Here is a 19,340-nt window from a genome sequence, read left to right on the forward strand (position 1 = left end):
ATAAAGGCTGAGTGCTCACAGGACATAATCCCTGTACTTGAATTCACAGGACCCCAGGACTCACAACAGATAAAATGTGTTGAGCACTTACTACTTGGCACTGAGCTAAATGTTTTAATGGATCATCACATTCACTCCGTGCAGAAACTCTTTGAAGTAGACAATGGTATTAACTTCATTTTATAAGTAAGCCATTGAGGCACAGAACTGTTAAGTGTCAAAGGTACCATTCTGAGCCCAGGAAGCCAGACACCAGCTCCTCTCAATGATGGTAAAGTTATTGTGTTTATTAGTAGACCTTAGGTTCCAAACAGTAAAGCCTAGTTTACTTTAAGTGAAAGGAATCACATCGTTTTTAAAAATAAGAATTTAAGCAAGTATTTTTAAGGAACTATCAGAATATTTTCAATGAATGAGAGATACGTAAAGACATTGTCACTCCAGAGATGAGCTTCACTTTATAATTAATGAAGCTCTCAGTAAATTGTTAAATTATTCTGTAAGGGGAAAAAAAAAGCCAAAGCAATTCCTGTGTAGTTCAAGTTCCAGTAAGAGAATGGCTATCAATGTGTGTTGCTGTGTCTCTTCCAGGGAGCCTACAAGAGCAGCCAGCCCAGCAGAACGCACGGGCCTCAGAATAACAGGCGCCTGCTGTATGAGCGCTGGGCACGCTGGGGCATGTGGTACAAGCACCAGCCCCTGGACTTAATCAGGTGCCGCGGGGGACGGGTAACGGAAGGCCCAGGCCGTTTCATTGTCATTTCCTTAGATTTGGGATTTTTTCACTTATTCATCAAATTATCTGAATCGGGATGCAATCAGGAAAAAAATAAGCCACTACGGGTCTTTTTAATAAAAGGGATTTAATTTGGGAAACTGGGTACACAAGGGATGGGAAAGCTGAGCAATCACACAGGGATAGTGAGACAGCCAGAGATTAGCAACAGCCGAAAATTGCTGAATATCCTAAGGCTGAAGGGAAAGTGGAATGACGTGTATTTCCGTGCCCATACCTGGCCCATTCAGTCCATGACTAGACTACACGCCGAGCAGTGAAAGTGCAGGGAGCAGAGCTGCGGGAAGCCGTGGCTGCTCTGGAGATGGCCCCGAGGACAACCAAGAGAGGAGAGAATTCCCTTCTCCCGCCTTTGAGTGTCCTAGTGTCTCCTCACCCAGCCTGACCAGGAGCAATTTACAAGGGAACCTGTGTAACCTACTTCCCTGTGAAAACAAATCCAAACAAAGAAAGCAGAAAATGGATCTGAGAGCAAAAAGGAAAACGACCGACAAAGCATCCAAGCGTGTATTTATCTTTCAGCAAAGATTCAGTGAGTGTCTGTTCTATCCCAGGAAGTACATTCCATTGAGTAACTACCCTCAGCTTTAATTAGCCTTGACATACTGCTATATTCATGGTTTATTTTATTTTGATGTAACTCCCGTCAAATAATAGTATTACTTCTCTTATTTAACCTTTAACAATGTGTAATTAGAAATTCCTTATACTGTCTGTATAAGGGATCTGTCTATCTGTGTAGTCTTCTATAAATACCCTAAAGACATCCTGACATATTAGTAATATATTAGGTAATACTCCAACCTTCAGAGGAACACTTGTTTAAAGGCACAAAGACTTTGCTGCAATACCTGTTATTAAAATAATCTTCTGTTTCAAAGTAGAACATAATACTGTATAAAAAGGAATAGACTAGTGATCCACATCTCCTAGGAGAAATAAATGAGGAAAAAAACAAAATATTAGATAAATGATGCTTAATGGAGGCTGCCTTTATGTCTACAACCTGGTAAAATATAACAAATTTTAGTTGGCACAATACAGAAAGTAAAGTAGAAAAGGAATAATTTTCAGAAAGACAAGTCTCGTTAAGGAAAAAAATACCGAGAATTTTCTTGCCAGCAAGAATCACCGCCTGGTACCATATTCCCAAATAAACTCTGAAACGCCGGTCTTTAAAACTAGTGCTGGGCAACACTGTGTGTTAAGTAACCATTTTTAGAAAATGGAGACCTAACAGCGGGAGAGAATTCAAGAAATTATGATGTCTCGCCAGGTCTTTAAACAGTGTGACAGCTAATAGTGCCCGTGACTTGGTGCAGAAGGAGCGGCTGAGTGGTCTTTAGGCGACTTTATTCTCCTGCCAGGCCCATGTCAACTGTCCCCTCAGCTGAAGGGCAATGACATGCACTCGTCCCCTGAGCTCCATTCGCTACCGCCCGTGGCGGGAGCCGGTAACCAGGGTGCGGCCCGCTGCGCCCCAGCAGCCGGCGGGCGGGGGAGAGGAACGCGGGGTGCCGGCGCCTGGGCTCCCAAGCGCGGGCGAGGGCGGGACTGCCAGCCCAGGGCTGGAGTGAATCAGGAAAGGCTTCCTGGGAGAAGTGGCATAAAGTGAAGGGTAAATGGAAGCCAGGCGTGGGAAGACGGTGAAGTGTGATGCTCCAAAGCATGAACCGAGGAAAGAACCCTGCGCTCCGGGGAGCTGCAGTTGAACTTGGTTGAGGAAGATGCGGCCCCTGTGCAGACTGTGTCCAGCATGAGGGGATTGGGCCGAGGGAGCCCACGGACACCGACCCTGAATCTGCTCTCCCCATCTGCCTGGAGAGGAGACTTTGTTCTGACTTACGCAAAAGTGATGTGGTGTGTGGAAAACAAAAGGGGATTCTGCCAGGAGGGTGGAAAAAAGCAAGAATTAGCTTGTGAATAGCTTTATGAACCATACTAAGAAGTTTGTCACAGAAATAAACATGTTTTATAAAATTGTTCCTATGAGGACAATGTTTAAAGACAAATAATGCCACCACTATTAGAATCATTAACAACCATGAATATTAAGATAAGCCAGATGGAGCTGCCAAGGGACTGAGCTGGTAGCCACAAGTGTGCATCTGAAATTCTGACTAAGTGTGGCATCAATATTTGCAGGGTCACTCATGTTGCCTTAGCTAACAGTTTGCTTTCTCATGCAGGCTCTATTTTGGTGAGAAGATCGGGCTATACTTCGCGTGGCTGGGGTGGTATACTGGAATGCTGATTCCGGCAGCACTGGTTGGCTTGTGTGTTTTCTTCTATGGAATATTTACAATGAATACAAGCCAAGTAAGGTAAGCCGCTTACAGACCTATGAAAAATTGTTGGCTTTTCTTCTGATTGGACAAGAGCTTTGTGATAATGCTGACTGTAAAAACAAGTGATGGTACTAGAATTTACTTGTTTTTTTGTAGGGGAGCATCACATAAAAAAAAAAAAAAAGGTCATTTCTCTATTATTGTTATCGGCAGGGTGGCCTCTGTGTCCCCACCTGTGGTTGGTGGAAGTGGAGTTCTTGGGGTGCCACAGGGAAAAGAATTTCCTGAGGCCCCCATGGGAGGAGGAAGTATTGTGGAAAGCACTATTGGTGATGTAAAATTAATGGGATTCCCTTCCAAGGTGCTATCTCCCTCGATCTCACCATCGAAAAAGGCCAGCCTTGTCTTCAGCAGAGCTAGGATTAAAGCCACTGCCCAGGGTCTTGGCTCCATATTAAAGCACAATCCAGTCCAGCATCAGGCTAAGTTAGCTTGTGTTCCCAGCTTCAGTCCATTGTGTATGGGGTCCCCATGGCCATGGGCCATGCAGCTGCTAAGGGTTTGCGCATGGGCCAGTGCAGGTCACGGAGCAAGGGAGCAAGGGCACAAGAAAGCAAGAGCAGAACAAGAAACAGAATTCTTTTCTGGGGATTTGAGCCTTCTAAGATTTTTCATGCTTGCAGTGGCTCTACCCCCTAGCCAGTTATCTTTTTCCCAGGTTAGACTGACAGACAAGCACCTTCCCTACGTCACCCCAACTTATTGCCTGTGCCCATTTCCCCCCTTTGTTTGATTCCTTCCCTCGGTGATCTGCAGGGAATGGACAGGTGGTTCCCTGGGGAGCATGAAGTTGCAGCTTCTTGGTGAAGCTGCCCAGGTGACCATGCTTATAATGTCTGGCCTCCCCTTTGCTCTCTTCCTATTACTAATGTTAGCTAGCTAATTACAACAATAACACTATTATATGCAAATTCTCTTGCATAAGTCCTAAAATTGTTTCTATATTTGCCAAATTTCTCTTTCTAGTATATGCCACATAATAATTCAATAATGCAATAGATAGTTTTATATAATTTACATCTGCATAGCATTTGGAAGTCTAGAATGCCCTCTCAATACATTAGTTCAAATAACTATATAGTTTACAATTCTTTTAATACTTCCAGCATACAAAGACCTTCCACATATGTTGTTTCATTTAATATACCCTTTGCTACCACCTTTGGGGCGAGTATTCCTCTTTGCTGATGAGGGAAACTTACATGGTTAAAGGTATCTAACCCAAATACTCATCCCACGTAGACCTTGCTCTAAGCAGCCTGCTCTCCTGAGAACAGAAAATCACTTTCTACTATCTGCTTACTCTATAGGAACAGATACTGTAATAATTTTTTGCATCAACTTAAGAAACCAAGATGGTAGTGAAATAAGGTTCAACAAAAATCACACATTTATCAGAATAGTGAGTCTTCTGTTAAAGTTGAGTGACTCAAGATCAGGATATGGGAACAATACATTATCATTCAGCAGAGCCAACACTCACCGTGGCACTAAAGACTTTTAACAGCATGTTCTACTTGATATATCACAAGGATGTCATTAGGTTCAGCCTTGCCTGATAAAATTCAAAATATGAAAACACCTCTCCCCTCCTTCAAAGCTCAGCATTTTTTTCTCTTTCATTCTAACTTTTAATCTTGGCGTTGCCACTGGGTGTAGTAATCATGACAGTTAAAGGAACTGTGAAAATTTTTCTTGAATTTTTAAAAATATGTATATAATATTCATATGCATATGTATGTATATGTGCAACAGTTTTCCCTAAAAACAAACTACTTTCATTGTCCCAGAGATGAATCCTGCTCCACAACCAACTTCCTTGATTTGGTATCTCAGCATGAAGTCCAAGTGATAATTAGCATGAAAACATAAAAATCACCTACTGTTCAAAAACATTTCATCTAGTCACAGGCTTATTTCAGAGTTTGGCAAAGTCACTACCACTCTGGAAGGCAGCCTCTTCCTGTCCTTCAGTTTATTTAATCACTGTCTTATAGTTTTCAGTGTATAGATCTTTCATCTCCTAGGTTAAGCTTATTCCTAAGTATTTTATTATTTTTGATGCAATTGTAAATGGGATTGTTTACTCAGTTTCTTTTTTTGACAGTTTGTTGTTAGTGTATAGAAGCACAAGCGATATTTGTATATTGATTTTGTATCCTGCAACTTTACTGAACATGTTTATTAGTTCTAACGGTTCTCTGGAGGAGTCTTGAGGGTGTTAGAAAAACACTCTTTAAAATGAATTAACACAGACAGAAAATGATTCTTGGACAGTTACCTACAGTTCAAGTTGGTTTCATGGGTACATATTCACAAGGTTTTATTATGTTGTGTAGACTCCCCCTTCAGCCCTACAAAGCTGAAAATGAACAAAAGGCAATGAAAGGAATAGATTTGCTATTCCTGTTGATTTATGTTCCGATGGGGTAAATTAGGCCTCTTTTGTATGAGATAAGTATTCTTGAACCTTTAGTACAAGGAGTGTTAAAAGGCGTTAGCAAACTCTATTCTTCAGTGCTTTATGGTATTATATTACTGCTACTTCTGTCACTATAATTAAGAGCTTGTCAGTCAGACTTTCTATTCTAAATCAAGATAAGCTTCACTGAATATCTTGACTTTCAAAATTTCATGGAGCTGAAATTTTCCATTCAAGGTGTCAGACGTAGTTAAGTTGTAGGTGTTATCACTGCTGGTGGGGAAGGACACAGGGCTTTTATTTTGTGTTGCTTTGTTTTAGTATAATTTTATTAAGCTCTTTATGTTTATTGCAAAGAAACCAAATGTTCCAAAACTGAGTGTTGGGCTGTACTTATTATGTTTCTATTAGCTATGTTCACATAAGTTAAAGTCGTATTTCTTAATTGCCCTGCAGTGGAATTATGTAACAATCAAGTTGTAGATTATTTATTGTATGTATATGTACACGTATATTTACATGCATTCATTGGTCTTACATAATCAAATGTGGTCGGATTTGTGCATGAGAAAGGATATATCATAAGAATATGAAAATGAACAAGCAGGTAGATATGACCTGCTTCTCAGGCCCTGGGTTTCAGGTCCAGAGCAAAGAACAGACACCCCAACTTTCTAGTCCATTCTTTCTCTTTGGCATTAGAATTCATCAAGAAATGTATGTGGTCCTCAGTATTGACCAGCTTTTCAAAAGCAGTTGAGTCCTCAAGGACCTCGCATATTGCCCCCTGACAACATCCTTAGCAACAAGGGTTTCTTTCATTTATTAACTGCCTGTGATGTGTCAGGTGCATTATCAGCACCCCTTATGTAATATCCCAACTAGATATTGTCTCTATCTAGAGATAAAGAAATTAATCCTGAGAGAGGTATATCACTTGGGTCAGGGGGGACAGCAGTCACCCTGGCACTAAAGGCTCTTAACAGCATGTTCTATTTCAAAAGGTCAGCTAATTTTCAAACCTGTATCTTAATATATTTTTTAAATTGTGGTAAGAACACTTGACATGAGATCTACCCTCTTCAAAAATGTTTAACTGCAGCCCTGGCCGGCTGGCTCAGTTGGACGGAGCATTGTCCCATACACCAAAAGGTCCTGGGTTTGATCCCCAGTCAGGGCACATACCTAGGTTGCAGGTCGATCCCAGGTCAGAGTTCATAGGAGAGACAACCGATCAATGTCCCCGCTCCCGCCCCGAAAGCAATTAAAAAAAGTGTTTACGTGCATACTACAGTGTTGTTAACTATGGGCAGAGCATTGTAGAGCAGATTTCTAGAACTTACTATCTTGCTTAACTGAAACTTTATACCTCTTGAACAGCAACTCCGTTTCCCTCCCCCCTGACCCCTGGCAGGCAGCCTTCTGCTCTGTTCCTAGGCGTCTGGCTGCTTTAGGCCCTAATGTAAGTGGAATCATGCAGCATTTGTCCTTCTGTTACTGGTTTATTCTCTTCGTGCGATATCCTTCAGGTTCATCTAGGTTGTTGCATATGGCAGGATTTCCTCCTTTTTTATGGCTGATAATTCGTTGTATGTTTACACCACATTTTTTTATCCCTTCATCTGTGGGTGGATATTTGGGTTATTTCCATATCTTGGCTGTTGTGAATAATGCTGCAGTAAATATGGGAGTGTTAGATATCACTCCAGGATCCTGATTTCAGTTCCATTAGCTATATGTGATTATTGAATTATTTGATTGTTCTATTTTATTTTTTGAGGAAACTCCGTATTGTTTTCCATAATGGTTATACCATTTTACAGAAAATGTATAGGTGTTCCAAATTCTCCATATCCTTGCCAACATTTATGATTTTTTGTTTGTCTGTTTGATAATAGAAATCCTAACAGGGATGAGTTAATATCTCAAGCTTTGGTTTCCTTTTCCCTGATGATTATATCTGATTCTAAAATTCGTGCTTTGCTCATGTTTCTGTTGTACTGCCTTCTTTTAAACCTACTTAAACATTTTCACAATTCCCCAAAATGGACATTACCAAGCATCTTACTCTGCACTTTGTGGCAGAAAGCAAGACTCTGCAGCGGGTCCGGACATCCACCCACAAATGGACAATTTGCTTCCTCCTCCCCTTAAGTGGTGGTAAATAGTATTTCCTTTAAATCAGCCCCGTAATGTGTATATCTGACAATAAATATAACACAAAAGAAAGCCACATTTCAAGGGGCGGTTTATATTATCCTGCTCAGCAAAAAAAATTCAGAAACGCTCATGCTGGGCACCCTCCCTCCCTCTAGTGGTGAAGTAAAATAAATTTCTGATAGTCTCAAATTGCTTATTTCAGGCTAAAAAAGAGTCAGAAATTGTTTAATTTTTTTATTGCATATCAAGTTAAACTTTGATCACATTATAGAAAATGAGGTTAATGATTCTGGAATTCAAAATAGGATTTAGTGTGATGGCTGGGATTCTAGACTAGGGGCTTTTGTACGACCATTTGGAAAATGACGAAGATGATATAGTATAAACCGACTTTATAATACCATGTTAGTACAAGATTTCAATGCAGGACACATCGTGTCATTTTTGAAACACAATGATTTATGGTAGCAAGCCCATTTTAATCGAAATTTCCTTCAAGATGTATGTCAATTCTTCTTGTTTGTACAAATGAGTAGTATTACTAAGAGAAGATATAACCCTCTGGTTCTTTGGGACTTTGAAAATGTATGTTTTGCCCATTTCCTCCTCCATATAGATGTTCTGATTACTATAAATATGATGTGAGTGAAAGCAGGAGGGTTATAGTATATATAAGACCCATTGCATCATCATCATCACTAGTAAATTAGTTTTTGGTCGGAAAGTTTCTTTTAATATGAAACAAACATACCCTTCTTTTAGATATATTGTAGTTGATGGAGAATTGGACCCAGAATCAGAAAAACCTACATTCAGTTCCCTGAAGTACCTGTTATTAGCTGTCTGGCCTTGAGCAGCTCATTTAGATTAAGCATCAGTTTCCTCTCAGTTGTGGAGATAATTACCATTGCAGGAGACTGCAGTGGGGACCAAATTTAATGGACATGAACTCATCTCTGCTCACTGCAAAGCACTGTATTACTACATTTTTACTTGCTATTTATTCTGAGTATGGCTTGAGATTATACATATCCAGCCCTTGAAATGCACATGAATTCTGTTTTGCTTCATTTGAGTGTAGACATTTTAGAAAACTGCAATTCTTGCTGCAAACACCACTAATTAAACTTTTATGTTCAGACATTTATTCAAAGCCTTGAAATTACTTTCATCATTTCCAGAGCAGATTTCCTTAAAGACAATTTATTCCTGGGATACTCAGTGAGAAAGAACCCTGTATGACAGATAAAGGCACAAAGCATCTTAAAAATAAGCTGCTGTAAACTCTCAGGCTGTGAGGCCTTTGAGAAGTTATTCTTGATGCTCTACTCCTGTCACAAAGTCATCTATTAGGTATGCTGAGGTGTTTTAAAAAGTAGTGGCATAGAACTGGAGAGAAAGATATTAGGTGCATTCTAACAGAGAATATAACATATTTCAGTAATTTAAAACTACGTCATGTCAGCATGACAGTATGTGTCAAGGTACAGCAAAGAGAGAGAGAAAAGAGGGAGGGGGGAGAAGGGAGGGAGGGAGGGAGGGAGGGAGGGAGGGAGGGAGGGAGGGAGGGAGGGAGGGAGGATGGATCAGCTCCCTCAAATTTCCAATGGACATGATGTACTGATTTACTGCCCTGGGGGTGATGAAATTGTGTGAATTATGGATGCTGTTCATTTTGGTGATTCTAAGGCAGTGAGATCCAGGGGAAAGATCGATGGACTTGAGAAATGAGAACAGATTGGATTCCAGCTCAGCACTTCCAAGCCTGTGAGCTTGGTTGAAATTCCCTTGGGTGTTCCTCACAAAAGGATCCCATGTGCCATGAAATCATGTGTAAAACTGTCTGTAACCAAGCCCCACAAGTGTCTCCCAAGTATAAAAATATGGCCTATGGCCTATGACCATGACATTATCTGGATGGATATTTCTAAAAACAAAGAAGCAAACAGGAACCTCTGTATCACAAATATCCTAAAAATTCACGTTGGAGTGCAGTTTTAAGTTCTTCCTCGCCTGTCTACCACACCCCACTCTTTCCATTTCCCCTTTGCCTCTGTGTTGCTGTTTCCCACAGGATTGACCATAGGAGCTAAGCACCTTCCTAAACATAAGCTTTATGCTTTCTTATTTCTTCTTTGATTTCTCAAGCCAAGAAATTTGCAAGGCCACTGAAGTCTTTATGTGCCCTCTCTGTGAAAAGAACTGCTCACTTCAGAGACTCAACGAAAGCTGTATCTATGCCAAGGTGAGTGTGGACCCTCAGTTCTCCCTCCTGAACTCTAGGTAGTAGAAAATCCCCCAGTAAATTGCTTTTTACCAAAGTTAAATGTTCCCAGGAGTTTCAACAGTCCATATCATTGAAAATGGAATAATGTCACCTGTGGCAATTATAAAAAGAGAATATATTTAAATATTGTCTTTCTTTGTTTTTATAATTGATTTTTTGCCATCAGAAACACAAAATTTCTCTTGGAATGATGTCTAGGTTCTTTTTAGGAAAAGATGATTCTTTTTATTGCTAATGATTACATTTGAATCTTCCATGAAGACTCATGAAATTAAAATACTTCTAATCTTACAGAGGAAAAAAATAACATACCCAGAGTTCTCAAATTGCTGCCTCTTAGAGTCACCTGAAGGTGCTTTAAAACTTATGAAGGCCAAGGAACACCCAGAGCAATTAAATCAGAATCTTTGTTTGGAACCTGGACATCAGCATATTTTGAAACTTCCCAGGTGATTCTACTGTGCATACAAGTTTGAGAAACTGAACTTCACAGTTATTATTTATAAAAGTTTTATTAAATTATAATTAACATAAAATAAAATGTACATATTTGTAGTGTATAAATTGATAACATTTTGATTATATAGGGTTTCCCCAAAAAATATGTACACACTTTAGCAGTTAATAACTCAGTTTTGAAAATGAAATGTATTTTAAGAAACACTGCCTTTATAATTATTCAAAGCGTGTGTATACATTTTGGGGGGACACCTTATACATATGCACCTGTGAAATCACCACCACAGCCAGAATAATGAACATATCCATCACTTCCAAAAGTTTCTTCAGGCACTCTCATAATCCCTGCCTCCCAACTCCACCCCTGTACTCAGGCGGCCAACTGTTTTCTGTCATTATAGATATTTGTATTCTTTAGACTTTTATGTAGATGGAATCATACGGTGTGTGACTTTTTTCTGCCTTCTTTCACACAGCACAGTCATTTTGAGGTTTATCCATGTCGTAACATTTATCAGTAGATTATTCCTCTTTACTCCTGAGTAGTATTGCATTATTTGGCCATACCAGAGTTGGTTTATCCATTCATCTATTAACGGACTGTGGAATTGTTTTAAGTTATTGCCATTTTAAATAAAGTTGCTATAAACATTCATCTACAAATCTTCCTATAGATAAGTACTATTATTTCTCTTGGGTAAATACTTCAGAGTAAAATAGCTGGATTATATGATAGGTGGATATTTAACTCTCTAAAAACTGCCAAACTATTTTCCAAAGTGTTCATACCATTTCACATTTTTGCCAACAGTGTATGAGAGTTCCAATTTTCTATGTGGTCACTAACCCTTAGGATGGTCAGTCTTTTTAACTATTCTAATAGATATGTAGAGATATCTTATTGTAGTTTAGTCACTTGAAAATAATTTGAGCTTTTTGGGTCTTGATTTTAAGATTTGTGACATGGGCACACAGCAGTGCTCTATCTAGCATAATTCCCACCAGAAAACCAAACTCTTTCTGTGGACTCTACTCAGTGCACTGTGAGTAATGATGACTTCCAGTCTGGCAGTGGAAGTAGGCACCAGTCCATCTCTGTTTGAGCTCCTGGCACTGTTACCTCAAATCTTTTCAGATGTTTCTTTCCTCATGTCGTTTCCTCATGTATATGCTCTCTGGACATTGTCTGGGTTGCCCCTCTCCGCACCTCGGTAACGCTTTCAGTGCAGTAACCGGAAGTAGTCATAGTGCTCATTTCATTTGTTTCCTACCTCTCAGGGATCATCACCATTCATTGCCTAACATTCACTATCTCAAAATCTGTTGTTTGTATATTATGTGCATTCTTTGGTTGTTTCTAGAATGAGGGTAAAATTAATTAGTCATTCCATCTTGTTCAGAAATAGAAGTCTCTATACAATTAATTTTGACAAGGCTGGATATAAAATCAAAGCCACTCAATATCCTACTACAAGACCAAGCAGTAAAATTCGCTTCTGAATTACTTATCTTGAATGCACGGCATGGGAAGTCTGTTTTATTTATAATTTTTATAACTTATTTTCTAAAATACTTAGTTTTAATTATTTTGAATGTTCCACAAAGATGTCTCATTTTGGGAAGCATTTTCTGAACATTGTTTTCAAAAACCAAGTGTATTAGAGTTATTAGATGTATACACACGTGCCCCTCTCCTAGCCCATGAGTTTCAAAGACATATGACAGCTTTAGGGACACCAACAAATTCATACATATATTACTTATACTTTTACTTGAACAGAACTAATGAAACACACCAGCTTTACCTGAGTACTGAATACAAAAAATATGGCAAAGTGATAAAGTGAAGAAACTTTCCAAAGACTGGGGGCTTTTGTCATCACGCAGTGTCTACAGCCCTCCTTTCCCTGGTGGAAAAGAGTATATTTGGGGACAAGTGTGACTCATAAGGCATTCGCTTAATAACTATTGTAAGAAAGGTGGAAAAGGTAGCTTACAGAGGAGAATATTGCCTCATAGAACCATACAAGAAATAAAACCCATTAGGATGAAACATTTGTCTTGTATTTGTTTCTCTGGCTAAGATAAAATATAGCGATTTGTTTCATACCTTAAAAATCGGAATTACACTTCCTTCACTGGATGCAAATAAACATTTTTTTTTTGAGAGTTGAACGTTTATTTATAACATACAGCCTATACAAGAAATCTCTAGAGCTGGGGCTGTGGGTCCGAATGAACCCCTGAACCTGTCAGCAGCTCTACCTTCCAGGCCCCGCCTGCTGCCTCCACAGCCCAGAGTTTGCTTCGGCAGGCAGCATAGCGAACGTGGGTACAGGCTCCATCTCAGGGTTGGATGAAGCTCTTCTACCTGGAATGATCAAAAGTTGGCCTAGTGGTTAGTCTATCCCTCAACTTCCTGGGAAGTTCTGCCTCCACTACAGTTAAGAACACCAAGATGAAAGCAGGGTCAGGGCTGCAGACCTGTTGGAGCCTTGAGAAGCATGAGGGGGGAGGGTAAGAGGGCCTGGAAGGATAGACATTGCGGGGGCTGATTACAAACTGATGATCTTGGTTCAGCACTCCCAAAATAAGGGCAAGGTGACTGCATCAACCATAGAACTTCCCAGAAGAGGAGGACTGGGACTCCTGACGCCCTACCCCCCAATAAGAGGATACAAGCCCTTAGCACAAGAGCCAGACCAAAGAGCCCAGGGAACTCCACAGGAGGGGAAACCCTGCCCAGGCTTGGAGGGCAGTGGGTGAAGATTCTCCCTGGGCTCCAAGACCCAGCCTCAGAGCAAGGGACTGGGGACCTGGCCCATCCCTGGTCCTCATTTGTGGGTGTATAAGCAGGTAGTGAGCCTCCTCTTTCATGGGAGGTCACAGCCTAGGGAATTTCCCCCCTAGGACTGGGGTGACCCTGTGGAGACAGAGAAGGGTTGGGGCCAGCTTCCAGGAAGTTCAGTTGGATGCTCTGGGTCCTTTAGGTATATCATAGCAGATCTTTCCTGCAGGGCAGGTGTCTCATCTCTCACTAGGGAAAAGGTAGAACTGAGCTTGGCTGATCCCACTCTCACTAGCATGCACTGGGGACCTCTAACAGTAAATGGGGAGGAGCTGGGCCTACAGGGTCCAGAACAGAAGGTGGGGAGGGACTGGGGACACAGCACCCAGGGTCCATGGGTGTTCCAAAGTCCCGAGTTACAGGTTCAGCTTATATAGACACGGTGGAAGTCATGGGCACCAAAGGCCACATTGCACTTGGGGCACTTCCTCTGGCGGGCCTCGTATCGGCCCCGCACACACTCAAAGCAGAAAACATGGAAGCACTTGGTAAGGACTGCATCCTTCTTGCGGGTGTTACAGCAGGGGCAGGTCAACCGCGCCTTGTACTCCTTGATCTCCTCCTGGAGGATTTCGTCAGCATCTGCATAAACCTCCACCTTCCTCTGCTTCTCCAGCTTGCGCCGCAGCCGTGAGATGTCCTCCTGAGCCCTCTTGAGGTTGAAGCTCTCTTTCTCTCGAGCAGCACGGCTCTCTGCCAGGCAAGGCTGGATTTCTCGCAGCCGCGTCTGCACGTGCTCCAGCTGCACCTTCAGGTCCTCAGCCAGCTGGGCTGCTTCCACAGCCTTCCTCTTATTGAGCTCCAGGGCCTGGCTGCACAACATCAGCTCCTTCTCCACACCTCCAAGGCTGCCCTGCAAGACCTGCTCTCTCTCCTCCAGCTTCTGCACGGTCAGCAGCTGGGCATCCACCTGAGACTTGAGGCCAAGAACCTGCTCGCCCAGCTCCTCCTTCTCCTCCCGCAGCAGCTTGTGAATCTGGTTGGCCTTGATCCGCTCCGACATCAGCTTAAAGTTGGCGTCGTCCTTCTCCCGCAGCTGCTGTAGCAGCCGCCCGTTTTGCTCCTGCATGTCCTCAAAAGCCTGGCCTGTCACATCCATCTCCGACAGCAGAGCCTCCTCCTCCTGCTTGGTGGCACCCAGCTTGCGCTGCAGGTGCTCTATCTGCTCCTCTGCCTGCTGAGCGCGCCGCAAGGCATCCTCACCCGCAATCTTCTTCCTCTCCCTCTGATCCCTCTCCTCCAGTTCCCGCATACGACTCCGGAGCTCACTCACCTCGGCCTTAGTCTTGCGTTCAGCTGCCATGAGCTGCACCTTATCCCGCTGCTCCTTGGGTGCTGATTTGTACATGTCCAGTAGCAGCTTCATCTCCTTCTGGCTCTCCTGGGCCTTTTTGAGCTCCGCTCGCAGACCTCTGAGGAATTCTGATTCCTTCCTCTTGGCCTCCTCCACCATGGCCTTCTCCCGATAAGCTCTTGAAAGTGCCGAGGCCATACATTGGGGTCCCAGGCCAGGCTCTTCCCACTCCCAAAGCTCTGGTTTGGGCCTAGCCTCAGGTTCCTGGCCCCAGGAGGAGGTGCCCTGGGACCCAGGAGTTAGGGCCTGGGCATCTTCCTCAGAGGGGACCAGCTCCTCCTTTGCTGAGGAGGTAGTCATGGGGGCACCAGGCACTGAAGCCATCTCCTTTCTGCCTTCATGGTCACCAAGAGCACCTGGCCCACCCTCATCTTGCCCTGGGTCTGGGGCACTGAGGCCAGAGTCTTCCGAATGACCCAGGTTGGGAATAGAGTGCATAGAGCCACTGGCCTGGGCCCGGAACTTGCCAATTTCAGCCTGCACTTCCCGCAGCTTCCGCTTGTATCGCTGGGCATCCCCCTTTAGCTGGTGGTTGTGACTCTGAAGGCTGCTGATCAGGTGGCGCATCTCATGGTTGATGGGCCCTGCCTGCTCGTTGGCTGCCAGGTTCTGTTCAAACTCAATGCGCAGCATCTCGTACTCCTTGCGTACCTGGGCCAGTGTGTCCTCCAGCTGGATAACCTCTGCCCGCAGCTGCTTCTGCAGCCCCAATTCATCACTCTCCATGTGCTCAATCTGTCTCAGGTGTGAGTTCTTGGTGGCCAGCAGCAGCCCCCGGGCCTCCTCCAGCTGGGTCTTCACTTGCAGAGACTCACTGTAGAGCAGTGAGAACTGGGCCTGCAACATTCGGTACTCCTCTGTCTCCTGTACCACTTCCTCAGGGAGGCTCCGGACGGCCACCTTGAGGCGCTCATTGGTCCGCACAGACTCCTGAAGGTCAGCCTGTAGCTTCTCCAGCTCTGCCATGCGGCTGCTGGCCAGTAACTGGTTTTCCTCTAACTCCGCATTCAGCATCTCAAACTTCTGCAGGCTGAGTGTGATCTGGCCCCCCTGGAAGCCTGAGGAGATACCAGACACATAGTAGCCAGAGTTGAGCTGCTCCAAGGCCTCTGCCAGGTGCTTATTGAGCTTTTGCTCACGCTTGTGCAGCTTCTCAATGTCCCACTGCAGGTCCTCTACTGTCGTCTCCATCTCCAGCACTTTGGTCTCTGATGATGTCACTTTATCCTGGAGCTCAGAGTACTGCAACGAGATGCAGTGGTGCTTCTCCTGTAGCTGGGTGGCCAAGTTGTGAAGTCGCCGGTTCTCACGGCCCAGCTCCCGGGTGCGTGCCCGAGCCGCCTCAGTGCGGGGCTCGCAGTCCCCTCGGCTGTATGCTCGCTGGCAGAGTTCCTCCAGCTGGCGCTGTAGGCGCTCTGAGGCCTCCACGACACGGGACACGGCTGCCTTGGAGAACTCCATCCGGCCCTGCAGCTGCAGCTCCTCCTCCTCACTGCTGCTGGTGCCCGGTTTCACCCCGAGCGCCACGGCCGGCTCGGCGAGTCGGGGCCACAGCTGCCCTGGCAGGGTCTGCCTCGGTTCCCACGCCCTCGGCTCCGTGAGGAGGCTCTCATCGCGGGTCGGCCCCTCCGGGGTGCCCGGCGCCTCTGTCCCTGAAGGCAGCTCCCCCTGGTTCTCATGCTGTCGGAGAAGGGCTTCCACAGTGACGCCCAGCCGGGCCCAGTAGCGATTGACAATGCGGAGCGTGGCGTCGTCTGTGGCCTGCCGCTTTTCCAGCTTCTCAATTCGTTCTCGGAGTTCATCTTCACACGCCTGGCGCTGTTCCAGCCGCTCTGCTAGTTTCTTATTCTTGAACCGCAAAACCTTCAGATCCATGTCCTCCGCGGGAGAGAGGTCCCCAAGACCAACGGGCTCTGTAAGCGCGGTTGCGCCGTTCTCTCCGCTCAACTTCTCCGCAGGCCCCGAAATCCCGTTGCCGGTAGCTCGTTCGTTGCCCTGACAACAACGTCCGGCAGGAGACCGTGCCACTTCCGGTCACCCGCAGCACTTCCGGCACTTCCGGTTCTCCATGGCAACTCCGGCACCGGCTGCAGCATCAGCGCTGCGCCGCCATGTTAGACTTCCCTGGACAACACCGCCCTAAACGAGCTCTTTTTAGGTCAGTTTATATACTTAAACTTCCAGAAGTTACTTTATAGGCAGCGTCAGATATAAGGAAACATTTTTACCAAAGAAAGAAGCCAACCAGTGTGGGGTCATGTGGCTGCATGACCTAGCCGTGTCATCTAGGAACTTAATTCCTCATGGCATCAGTCGCCACCTGTGGTGAGTAATAGGAAATTAAACCTGCCATATTTATGTGTCGGAGAGAGTGTATATACATGTAATTATTCCCTCCGTTATTTCAAGGATGTGCTTCATGGAAAATTGGTCCCTTCATGTGATGGAAGTGAAATACATTAACGTTTTTTTGATGACTTTTCATTTTTAACACTTAAAAGTACGGGAATTGAGAAATTTTGGCAGTTAAGTGATATTTGCACACTTATTTAAAAGCACCCACCCGACACCACACTGTCAATTCCCGTTGTGCTAGGATGTTAAAGTGAAATCATTAGATAGAAGGGTTCTGCATTGTTTTTTCATATAATCCTAGACATGACCCAATCTTTGAAACTAGCTTTATTCATAATAGCTCTTAGTTTCTGCTTGTTTGTTTTTTTAACTTGTGCCACAAACATTGATTCGATACCTCGTATGAGCCTCAGACCATATATGGACAGTGAAGCTACAACAGAAATAGCACAGGGGTGTTTCTTCTTCAAGAACCTTTATGGAAGAGTCGGTATAAGACTCTACATCAGAATCACCTAGAACATTTGTTAAAAAGCACATTTCCGAGCTTCAAGGGTAAGGCTTAGAAATACGCATGTTAACAAGCAATCCAGGTGATTCTGATTCCTGGGAGCACGTTTTAAAAAGATACTGCCCTACATAACTAATGGGTTGGGGGAGGGGGAACGGGGGAGCTGATCTGTATGATGTGGCTTGTGGGTGGTTACACAGGTTTTGCCCTAGGAATTAAGGGCTGAGGAAGTAAGAGAAGCCTGAACTCCAGCCTAAATTCTGACTCCCTGCCCCCAGCCCCCTCTCCTGCAATAACCTGGCCCACAGGGTGGAATCTGCCCAGGAGGCACCCTGTTCTCTTTAGCCCAGAAGACCTTTAATGGAGAGTAAGTGGCAGTTTCCAGAGCCTTATGTTATTCTGAACCCATCAAACAATTTTTAGAGAGAAGTCTAGCAATTACAGTAGAGGAGGCACAGACTTTAAGCTTCCAACCTAATAAGAAATTTATCTCCTTAAACAATACCTACATTTATTGATTTCTAGCCACACTCAGCTCTCCAAGAGAAATAAGATGTCAAAGATAATGGAGGATTTGTGCTTCAACACAGCTTTGTTTGAGGCTCTGTTTGCTTGGGTCCTCATGTATTATGTCCACTCACAACACTGTTGAGTAAAACGTTTGTCCATAGTCCCTCTGTGCATAAAGGCAAGCTATTTTTCTAATAAAATAATCCATTGCAAATATACATTTGTAGATAGGACAAGCTTAATTTTGCTTTTAGAAAAGCGTGTTGTGTTGCTTTGGGAATTTTCTTTTGATTTCCTCTAGAATGTTATTTTATGGAGAAAGTATTCCTGTTCTATTAGGCAGAATGCCTCTTCCCCCTTATTCTCCTACCAAACACCCATGATCTAACCTTGAGCCATCCACACTAGACTTCACTCTTCCTTCCCCCCTCCCTCATTTTCATTCATCAGCTCTTATGTGAGTATCCTAAATAAAACCATTAGCGCCTCAAGCTATAACCTCAGGCTTCAAATTGCTTCTTGTCTCCAGTGTCTCCCATATCATAATACATCTTGCATGTAATAGCTTAGTGGCTCTAACACAGTGATTTTACACTTTTACAGTCCTCTTTGGAGCAAGTTCTGAAGTCTTTCTTAACTTCCATTCTAACTTTACCTCCCATTACATGTATGCACTCTGGCATTCTACGAATATTACATGTATACCATGCTTTGTCTCATGGATGTATTTGTAAATAGTTAATATTTTAATTTATTGAGTTAAAAATACCTGGGATGTGTAAACAGACTTATCAAGAAAAAATTGAAAAGCTTTTTCAAGAAAATATTGCATAAACTATAACACGTCATGTCCATGCAACCCATTTGTTGCCAAGTATGTATGACTTTTTATTTGCGAATTCTCTGAAAGTATGGCTGCTTCTGGAGGAGGGGAGAGCCAGTATTTCTTAGTGCCTTGTAAGCCCCCATTTGTAAAGCCTCTGTTCTAACACTCTTTAAGAGGCCAGTCCCTTCAGTAGGTCTGTTTATAAAGGAAAGCGGACAGCTGTTGAGCTGCAGGGCAGCAGCAGGTGTCTCTGTGGGATGCCTCTGGAAACAAAAAAGCTGGATTCCCCCACTGGGTGTAATTTTATGAGCTCTGCAGGAGAATTTACTTATGGTCCTTTTCTCTCCTGTACATAATATGTACTGATGATTGTTACGAAAACCGATTTTAGTAACATTTTTAGAAATTTCAAGCCTTAAAAATCAAAGACATTTAGAGCTATTAAGACATCTTGCACCTATCCA

At 43.6% G+C, this 19,340-nt stretch overlaps 1 protein-coding gene and 1 pseudogene across 5 annotated transcripts in view; one reads left to right on the plus strand and one right to left on the minus strand.

Annotated features, from left to right (window-relative positions):
- ANO3 (anoctamin 3) overlaps positions 1–19,340 on the plus strand; it is a gene marked incomplete at its 5' end in the record, with an annotated part of 218,119 nt that overhangs the window by 142,705 nt on the left and 56,074 nt on the right. For all 4 annotated transcript variants that reach the window (XM_081154128.1, XM_081154125.1, XM_081154127.1 and 1 more), the window contains 3 exons: positions 592–713; positions 2,986–3,120; positions 9,875–9,971. In XM_081154128.1, the coding sequence (XP_081010254.1) occupies positions 592–713; positions 2,986–3,120; positions 9,875–9,971 (354 nt within the window). The remainder of the gene's footprint in view (positions 1–591; positions 714–2,985; positions 3,121–9,874; positions 9,972–19,340) is intronic.
- Positions 13,685–16,702, minus strand: LOC308565219 (E3 ubiquitin-protein ligase BRE1B pseudogene; annotated as a pseudogene). Its single transcript has one exon. The product of its transcript is annotated as an E3 ubiquitin-protein ligase BRE1B pseudogene (transcript).

The sequence above is a fragment of the Miniopterus schreibersii genome (assembly GCF_964146895.1).
Source record: "Miniopterus schreibersii genome assembly, chromosome: 12".
NCBI lineage: Eukaryota > Metazoa > Chordata > Mammalia > Chiroptera > Miniopteridae > Miniopterus > Miniopterus schreibersii.